This window comes from Juglans regia, chromosome 12 (assembly GCF_001411555.2).
Source record: "Juglans regia cultivar Chandler chromosome 12, Walnut 2.0, whole genome shotgun sequence".
Lineage (NCBI taxonomy): Eukaryota > Viridiplantae > Streptophyta > Magnoliopsida > Fagales > Juglandaceae > Juglans > Juglans regia.
In genome coordinates, this window is record NC_049912.1 from 25,709,296 (window position 1) to 25,719,536 (window position 10,241).

General features: G+C 36.7%; 1 protein-coding gene across 2 annotated transcripts; it reads left to right on the plus strand.

The window, feature by feature from the left end:
* On the plus strand, nucleotides 1-9,580 carry LOC109004977 (phosphoinositide phosphatase SAC2-like). 2 transcript variants are annotated; one of them, XM_018983707.2, is made up of 16 exons: nucleotides 1-432; nucleotides 1,239-1,443; nucleotides 1,559-1,724; nucleotides 2,402-2,624; nucleotides 3,317-3,393; nucleotides 3,742-3,929; nucleotides 4,011-4,108; nucleotides 4,266-4,399; nucleotides 4,496-4,624; nucleotides 5,136-5,502; nucleotides 6,051-6,172; nucleotides 6,344-6,457; nucleotides 7,093-7,272; nucleotides 7,531-7,707; nucleotides 8,441-8,531; nucleotides 9,058-9,580. In XM_018983707.2, the coding sequence occupies exons 1-16, from the start codon at nucleotides 337-339 to the stop codon at nucleotides 9,160-9,162; spliced, it is 2,472 nt and encodes an 823-aa protein (XP_018839252.1). In that variant the 5' UTR covers nucleotides 1-336; the 3' UTR covers nucleotides 9,163-9,580. The 2 variants fall into 2 exon arrangements, with proteins under 2 accessions (XP_018839252.1, XP_018839253.1); XM_018983708.2 differs by having other exon boundaries at nucleotides 7,555-7,707.
* Nucleotides 9,581-10,241: the final 661 nt, after the last annotated feature.

Below are 10,241 nucleotides of genomic sequence, written 5' to 3' on the forward strand. Positions count from 1 at the left end.
ATCTATTTGTGTGGATGCAGTCACCGTATCTCCGTTGGTTTCTTCCATCGCGATCTGACGCCACCTCTCTCTCTCTCTCTCTCTCTGAGCTTCGATCCGAATTACTTTTTTCATTGTTCCTTCTTCTTCTCCCTCCTTCTATTGCGTCTTTGTTTTGTCTCATTGTGTACGTTTTTGCGTACGTGTATGTTATATACTCGGGTTGAGCCTCTGTAGTGAAAGAGTTTTTTTTTTTTTTCGTTTTTGTGTTTGTTTCTGTTGTTGTTTTTGGTGGTTTGTGTTTGTTTTCTGAGTATTGCGAGTGAACCCGAGCTTTTGGGCTCGGGGATCCGGATCATGGCGTCAGAGAAAGAGCTCTACATCTCGACTGATGAGGAAGCAGACCCGAACTCTTGCTACTTGCAAAAGTTCCGACTCTACGAGACTCGCTCGGTATGTACATATATGTTCTTCAACATTGTTTTGAGGTTTTGATTTGTTCCTACGGTCTTGTTGCTCAAATTCATGTCCGTGTCAGGTTTATAATTTCTGTGTTGTGTTTGGTATTTATGGAAATCCTCGTGGTTGCTTTTGTTCGTTGAACTTGGTTTTAGATTGTTTGTGTGAATTTGTATTCGAGTGACTTACTATTAATCTTTATTTGAATTATAGGTGTGAATTTTTGCATGATGAATTATTATTATATGAGTTATAAGTTTAATTATATATATCTTCGCATGGCTTCAAAATGAATTTTGGTTTGGTGATTTGGGGATGGTGGTAGAGTTTGATTTTGGCTTGAATGAGTAGTGTGGAAATGATTTAATTTGAAGTGTGATTCATATATTTGCCACTCTTCCATGCATAGCTGTCAAATGATGGATTATAGGTGTTCATTTCTGGTTGTTATCTGTCACCAGTGTTTTTTCACGTTTAGAGTATTATGTTCATCCTGCCAGAGATCAATAATTGCTTTATCGTCTATGATATTTTGCATTTCATATTTCGTTGTTATTTTTATTCATATTTAAATCTTGTACTTTAAACTCTCACTCGGTGCTTGTCGTAGACTATGAAACTATTGACACTGGTTTGTTAACAAACTTGATCATGGATTTAGGCAATGTTGATTTTATAATGGATTCTAAAATGTGTTCTTTTTTGCTTTTTCTCTATAAACTGAGCTATCTGCGTTGATTGTTAGCTTTTTGTATTGAACTACATGAATGCAATGTTAATATGCCTTCTGTATGCAACAGAACTTTTATATGATAGGAAGAGACAAGAACAGAACTATCTGGAGGGTACTAAAGATTGACAGACTGGAACCTTCTGAGCTACACATTCTTGAAGACTGTACAACATACTCAGAAATTGAATGCTATGACCTGCTAAGGAGGATTCATGAAGGAAACCAGTGCACGGGTGGACTTACATTTGTCACCACTTGTTATGGAATCGTTGGTATGTTTTGTCTGTAAGAGTTAATAACTTTGCTCATTTTCTTTCTCAAATATTTTTTTGATAAGTTCATTTTCTTTCTGAATTATTGAACTCATGTTGTTTCTTTTGATAATAGGGTTCATCAAATTTCTAGGACCTTATTACATGCTGCTTATTACGAAAAGAAGAAAGATCGGTGCAATTTCTGGGCACACAATTTATGCCATTGCCAAGAGCGAGATGATTCCAATTCCAAATTCTACTGTGCGGTCCAAAATGGCTTATTCTAAGAATGAGAACAGGTCTTTTGTCCATTCTGCATGTAAATGTAATATGCCCTTAGTGGTTCTAAGGAGACCTAAGTGGGTAGCATTCAGAATTATAGATTGTCCGTTGTAATGGATTGAAAATTCTGTTATAGTGTTGCTCTTTTGTCTTTAGCTTGAATTAACTCGTTCTGGGAAAAGTAATCTTGTTTGGTGTCATCTCTTAATAGTAGACAAGTTCACCATTTTGGAGGTAATCTCGGTCCCATACTTGTATTCACCCCTTTGTGTGAAACCAATGGCGCAGGCTTCCTTGATTCAAACTTATGTCATGTTCGTCTGGTACTTTATATTTACTATAATAGGAAACATACAATTCGTTTTTTTTTTAATATATAGTGTTGTGCTATTGTTGGATCCTCGTTAATACCTTCCTATAGAGGCTATTACTAGTTTGTTTCCTGCAAATGTACATGGGAAAAGTTCATTGTCATTGTGATGTAAATATAACATGTTGAATGAGACGAGGTTTCATCAGGGTTTTGCGGGGATACTCACTTCCTTTTTTTTTTCCTTCCTATTTTTATTTTTTTTCTCCTTTTCGAGGTTAAAATGTACATTTCAAACTGTTGCTTTAGTTCATTGTTTCCTCTTTGTTCAAGTTATTTGATGTATATTGATGCTTGTTGCCTTTCTTTTCCTGGTGGACATAGATACAAGAAGCTTCTAGGAACAGTGGATCTTACGAAGGACTTCTTTTTCAGCTACTCATACCATGTCATGCGTAGTCTTCAAAAGAACTTGTGTGATAATAAGACAGGGGAATCCCTTTATGAAACGATGTTTGTTTGGAATGAGTTCTTAACACGTGGCATCCGAAATAACCTCAAGAATACTCTATGGACGGTTGCCTTAGCTTATGGCTTCTTTAAACAGGTATGGAATATGGAACTTGATTAATTTATATAGGGGTTCTCTGTCTTTATATCCCTGTGGCGAGCCACCACCAAGAAGGATGCATCCATAATGAAACTTCAAGTAACCCATTTTGTTTTGGTTTTGGTTTTTGCTTATTTGTTCAAGTACTTGCCTAATGTACCCATTTTAAAAACTTGTCAATTTTGATTATTGAGTTTTTTTTAATGCCCTGTGGTTGACTTTTATGTTTGGAGTCAACCCATCCCAACCATCCTCCTTTTGCTGTCACCAGGGTTAGGACGGGCTGTGTAAAAATATTACGTACAGGATTGACTGTTAAAAAGTTCTTATTTGTTTTGTTTTTATTTTATTCCCTTATAGTTGTTTGCTTGCTGAGACATCCAGGATTTTGGCTGAAATTGAGAATAACTCAGTTAAGAATACTATTTTAGGACCTATCAATAGAGTACTATTTCAGGAAAGTTAGCATATGCAGTTTCTCAACATATATTAAAACTGAGAATAAATCAATTTGGGAATGTGCATTGCAGTTAATCAGACAGCTTACTTGTGAGAATACTTGGACAATTTAGAGACACATGCAGGCTTGCATCCTTAATTATTTTTCCTGGATTCATGCATACTATTATGTATTAGAAAGAGAACGTTGAAAAGCCTTTGATTTTATATTCCATCCTTTGGTTTTCCAGGTCAAACTTTCTGTATCTGGCAGGGACTTTAACTTGACCTTAATTGCTAGACGCTCTCGTCATTTTGCTGGCACCAGGTTTGGTGACTGCTCTAATATACTTCTGCAAGTAGTTGTTTGGTTAAGCTACTTTCTTTTGATCTTATACGTGATATACTTGGATTCCCTCCTCTTCGACCCACTGCCACATATATGCACCTAGAAGCGGTTTGCACTGGGCGCATGACTGTTCATAACTGCTTCTTTGTGATTTCAAGTTGACTATAAGCATAGCTTTTGATCTTTGCTGGGTCCTTCTAGATGCTTTCAATTTCTGTAGTAGGTCACTGCAGATGATTTGCACAGTACATGTTTTGCTTCCCATTTGGTAGAATAAAAATTTCTCCTCTAGACATAACTCTCTTCTCTTCCTGTTTCCTGGAGCAGATATTTAAAACGAGGTGTCAACGAGAAGGGTAGAGTAGCTAATGACGTTGAGACAGAACAGATTGTTTTTGAAGATTCTCCCAAAGGATGCTCTATGCAAATAAGTTCAGTTGTGCAAAATCGGGGTTCAATACCCCTATTTTGGTCCCAGGAAACTTCACGACTGAATATTAAACCTGACATTATATGTATGAATTTGGCATATTTCATTATCATCGTAACCTTTTGAGTTCTGTTCATATTTTGATGATGTATCTCTCTGTTTCCAGTATCAAAGAAGGACCCTAATTATGAAGCTACAAGACTTCATTTTGAAAATCTTGTCAAGAGATATGGAAATCCCATACTCATATTGAATTTAATTAAGGTGGGCATTTCTGCATTTGTTGAGAAATCACTCATCATGTTTCTATCCATGCTTCTTGTATACAATTTTGTGTGTGAATTTCAGGGACCTCTGAGGTATGTTTCCTGAGCTATGTTCTCATTTAATTCCTTTTTGTTATATGGTTGAGGTTTAACAGACTCGTGAGAGGAAGCCTCGAGAAACTATTCTTCGTGCAGAGTTTGCAAATGCTCTCAGGTTTATTAATAAAAGTTTAACTGTGGAGAACCACCTTAGGTTTCTTCACTGGGATCTACATAGACACTCTACAAGGTGCTTTGGCTTTCCCCTGGCTTATATAAAAACTTCCAAGTTTTTTTTTTTTTCATTTGAATCATGATGGCTTGAATGGAATCTGTACATTTGCAGCAAAGCTACAAATGTGTTGGCACAGCTGGGAAAAGTGGCAGAGTATGCATTGAATGTAACCGGCATCTTCTATTGTCAAATAACACCAAGTTTAAAGCCAGAGGGATTACTAAATTGTTCCTACTATGAGTAAGTTTTTAACAAAAGGATGCTACCTAGCCTACCTTAATGAAATCGCTGTCCATTTATTTTTGCAACATTTCAAAGATCCTGTGTTAGTGTGTCTGAATTGCCCTGTCTATCCACTTTGTGTGATTGAAGCCTAAAATGTTTTGCCCACCCGTGGTCTCATCGTTTCTAACTAGTACAATCCAGATCAGACAATGGAATAAAGTAAAAAATCCATTTTGACTGATAGTATTATATGCTTGTATTCAAATTGTTTTTTTTTCACATAGAAATTTCTTTACGATTCATACGTAGGTCATTTTTGCCTGGCTGAATAAATATGTTTCTAGATGTGGGGTTGTGGGTGGGTGTGTGTGTGGGTAGGTGTGTGTGTGTGTGTTGCAGGATCAGCTTAATATATAAGTCACGCTGTCCAGAGCCTATCTTACAAGGCTTTGTTGCAGGATTTGCTATTACTCCTTAAGGATACTTTCTAATTAATTTCACTGTTGACAATTTCGTGTTGATGCAGGGAAAATTCTGCTAGTAAATGCTCTACGGACAACATTTCCAGTGGAAATGAGCATTGTTTTGACTTGGAGAAAGAAGATAGCAATGGTTGTGGTAGCGGTGATGCAAGTGGAGACCACCATGTCAAACCCCCAACTTTTCAAAGAGGAGTCCTAAGAAGCAATTGTATAGACTGTTTAGATCGCACAAACGTGGCACAATATGCCCATGGGTTAGGTGCCCTTGGCCGTCAGCTGCATGCTTTAGGACTTTTGGATTCCCCAATCATTAATCTGGATAATCCTCTGGCCGAGGATTTAATGGCACTTTATGAAACTATGGGTGACACACTTGCATTACAGTATGGTGGTTCTGCAGCGCACAATAAGGTAACCCTTCGAAACTTTATGTTTGGAAAAATTGGGAATCAATGTTGGATCCACTATGGTTATCTGATATAGACAATAGTGTGAAGAGTCCAATAAAAAGAGTTGAAAAATTATATTGCAATTTTACTGTAGGGCAGCACAGCAAGTGGAGCTGTTTGGAGGGGAATAAGATTTGTTTCTTAGTTATCATACCCCTGTTCTTCATCCTGTGACAGTTCTGGGCATTGAACTCTTCATTAAATATTTTTAATGGAAGTCTAGATATTTGTTAAATTTTAGCCTGGCCATTATTAGTTCCAAACTCCTGACTGATTATTCTTGTCATGCCTTATTAAAGAGGTTCAGGCCCTTGGCATGGCCATAATTGGATCCAAGTTTCTAAGGAGGCAATTTAAAACCTCTAGTTTTTTTTTTAAAACCCCTATTAATGGCCTGTGGTGTATTAGTTGAGTCTGGTCTGTATTTTCAGGTTGGGAAGTGATTTTAGTATCTGATAGAATTTTAGCATCTCTGTCATTCATTGATTATACCTAGGTGATGCTAAACAGATATTTTCTGAGAGACGAGGCCAGTGGAAAGCAGCAACTCAATCGCAGGAATTCTTTAGAACAATACAAAGGTTTTACAGTAATACCTGCATGGATCCTGAAAAACAAAATGCCATCAATGTGTAAGTCAAACTATCCCCCTAACTTAGAACCCTTTTTCTTCTGGGCACCTCACTTAGAATCCTATATTGTCTCTGTAAAAGATTATCTGAGGAGCCTTCTAGTTGATTCCATTATACTTGGTGGATTGGTGTGAGAGTTGTGGTTTATAATTTGAATTGATGGTTTTTCAGGTTCCTGGGTTACTTTCAGCCCCAACCAGGTAAACCAGAGCTGTGGGAGCTGGATTCAGACCAGCATCACAATGTAGGGTGGCACGTTCCTAAGCTTGCCGAAGAGAATATTCGGTATAAGTTTTCTGTCATCATTAGTATTTCAATTTTGATGGCATTTTTGACAGACTATAGACAGAGACTTTATATGCTCATCAACAATAAAATCAAAACACATTTCATTAAGAAAGATGTCAGAAAGGAAAACGAGGAAACAGGTGAGGGGGGAAGGGAAGGGAAGGTTGTCTTCCCTTTGGATGTTTAGAGGAAATTAGATGAAAAGATAATTATATTAGTGGGTTTCATAACCATTAAAAACTAAACCTCGTCTCTCTCACCCCATCCCTTAATCTCCTCCCAAATTGGGAGGATGAAAAATAGTGGGCCTACTGGGAAGGGAATCCATCCATCTCGCTTCCCTCCCCTCCCCTCCCTTTCTACCCAAGCAAACAATGGAAAGACACTTGCTTCCCTCCCTATTGCCTCCACCCTCATCCTTTGCCTATTTTTTCCTATCCAAACATGGTGAAAGAATTTTAGGTTTTTCTGTGGATGGAATGCCTTTTACAGATCTCTTGAATAAATACTTATAAAAAAAAAAGGAATACTGATAAATACGGTTTGTCTTTTTTATGATAAAAACTCAATTAAATAAAAAAATGTTGCTTCTTCTACATAAAAATTACCAAGTCCTATTTCTTTATTTGTAGGTCATTTATTAAAAGATCACTATCAGATGGGAATATTATTTGCGAAAGGGATTCAACTGAGGTAACCACTGGTGTCAGCAATGAGGAGCCCTTGTCTGGAAAATTGCACGGAGGTAACACTGGTCTTTCAGAGTCAACACCAGAGATGTCAAGTTGTGAAAGTGATATGTCATATTGCAGGTCTGTTAATTTTCTATACTTGCTGCCTTGTGAGGCTACACTAATAATTATAGGTTTTGGTCCCAGAACTTTTGAGGTTTTTATTTTCGGTCTTTTCCATTTTTTTTCCTTCACGTAATATATCTTTCTCATAAGTTGAAATTTAACTGTACTTGTTTGTTGACTATTTTTTTTTTATCCTTTTCTGTCCTTGTCTATATTTTGGTCATATGGACCTTCATCTGATATTCATCCAATAATTTTTGGTTATCTTTGTAGGTTTACTCCTTCAATGTCTCGCAGGCAGCTCTTTAAAGATGTGCTAGAGGACCAATGTCCTGAAAGTAATCACATTTGTTATGACGACCACGGGGATGCATGTACCTGCTCAAATTTTCTTGATGTGGACTGGCTTTCTTCTTCTGGAAACTCTTGTGAAGAAGAAATATATGAAAGGTAATTCTCTAGTAGCTTATGCCTCCCGTTCTGCCATAGGAACAAGAATTAAAATATTTCATTTTGTGCTACTTATATGCATGCTCATTATGGTTAAATGGTTCCTAGAGTTGTGCTGTTTGTTGATTAAAAGTGGTTCATGAGCTGAGTTCAGAATGTCTCGAGGCAGTTTGGTTCATATCTGGTGTAGGTATTAATGGACATTCTTTAGTGTTTCTAATTGTTAATTTTGTCTTGGAAAAGAGAGGGGGGTTCAGATAAGCTTTATTTTGAATTTTTACAGGGTAAGAAAAGGAAAAATCTCATGTTAGGTAAGCCTTGTTCCTGTAGCTAAAATGTGAGGTGATGTATTCCCGCAAGACTTCGACTCAACAAATCAAGCTGAATCTTTGGTGGTATTCTGGAAAGTAATATCCCATCAATCAATTTCTTGAACTCGGAGTCTTTTCTATGGAGGAAGCTTGTAAAGAATGAGAAGTGTGCAATAGTCTAATAATGCTTAAACCTTGGTGGGTGGTGGTAGTCTTTTAGGTTGGACCTGTCTTAACTTTTCTCTGCCTGAACCTAGGGCTTAAATTGGTAGTTGCATTAAGAGAATGTTCAATTGTGATCTTTGTTGTTGACAAGTTTAGGTCTTGAATCCATGACTTTACCCTCCACCTTTTTCTTAACGAAGAGGTGCCATTTGAGTTAGAGTTAATCGGCAACTGACAAATGATATATTTGGCTGCAGGTCTATCACCAGCCTTTCATCGGAAAATGTTGTGGATGGACTAAAACTTGACACTACCACATCCACAAGTGAGAGTAATCCCAGCATGAGGGTTAGTATTTCTTATCTTGCTGCTTCTAATTTTATGGAAAGCCGGGTTTGGACTCCATTATTAATTTTTAGAAGCATTTGGGCTTTGTTAAGAAAGAGTTTATAAGAGAGAATTTCCCCAAAGGCATTTATTGCATGATTGAAAAAACGACTGGCCTTCCTGCATAACGCTTGACAAGACTGTTTCAAGTATTTTGCAATGCGGGTAAGGAAGTGGGAAACTTGAATATTATTTCAGCACATCTCTCTAGTCTTTTGATGTATGTTAATAATATTCTAGGCTTTCTAAACTTTGGCCCCGGATTTATGACCTTATTCCTTTCGCTTGTTCTGTCATGCATGTATGCATTATATGTACATTTGTATGGATACACATAACATTGGGGAAATTTCATAATCGACAGAGTGAATTGCTGGAGAACAAGAAACTATATTTTATATGGAACATATAACATATTTAATACCACATAGTACATAGTACATGCCTCGTTAGAAACAGATACTGAATTCCATTGGTGCTTATCTAGGAAAGGGAGCAAAATGGAAGAGAGATCACGCATGATGACACCCGTGGTGCATTTTCTGAAAGCTTTTCGAACTGGGTAACTCATGGGGCAATACTGTTACACTAAAGTAGAAGGTTTTTCGTGATTACATTTATTCTCATCATCATCATGATCATCATCTTATTCAACACGTCCGAAGGATGTGGGTTCCTGCACAGAATAAATCGTAAGAGAGCAACGGAAAGAGAACATACCATTGGCGGATGGATATACATTGTTGAAGACTAATTCTCAAGTGGAATAAGATTTGCGGCATTAATTTGATCACAAAATGTTCCTCGCAGACAGACATGATACATTAAGGACGAGTATATATCAGCCAGCTAATTCCTCCTGGAGCCCTCAACTCCACAGCATCTTCTAGGTTCTCAATTCACAAAGCTTGACTCTGTAAATATGATATCTTAACTCCGCTGATTCCTGTAGGTTTTAAACTCCAAAAGTTTTTGACCTCGTAAATGTTAATAAGTAATAATCTTGTATACGTCTCATACATCACCCTCGTTTGTTTTTGCAGATGAGATAAGATGAGTTGAGATAAAAATTAAATAAAATATTATTAGAATATTTTTTTAATATTATTTTTATTTTAAAATTTAAAAAATTTATTTTATTTTGTATAAAAATTAAAAAAAAATGAGATGATACGGAAAGAGAATAATTACGGTTTTTAAGTCGTACAAGTTTTACATTAGAGATTCTTATGATGTCGTATGTCGTGTTTACGTGGTAAGGATACAGAGTCCTGTCCCTCCCATATTCGTGGGTAACAGGCCGAAGGTAATGCCCATACCATTCATAGGTACGGATCCTGATCCCTGACAGATCCATTATAGACCTCCACGGCTTAAGTGGCCATGAAATAATGGTTGCGTCCACGACTCTATGAAACTGGTTTCCGAGTCTTTCAGAGATACTATTCCTACCTCCAGCTAATTTAGGGTTGGCATGCAACATGCGATACGATTGATGAATTCGATACGAAAATGATATAAAATTAACGAATTTAAATTCGATATAAATGAATTTAGATAAAAATGTGCTGACTTGTAAATACATGATTAATAAATGAGTTAATAACGAGTTAACTTGTTTAACTTGAAATCAATTATTAATATTTTATATAAATTTTATTTTAAAGTTAT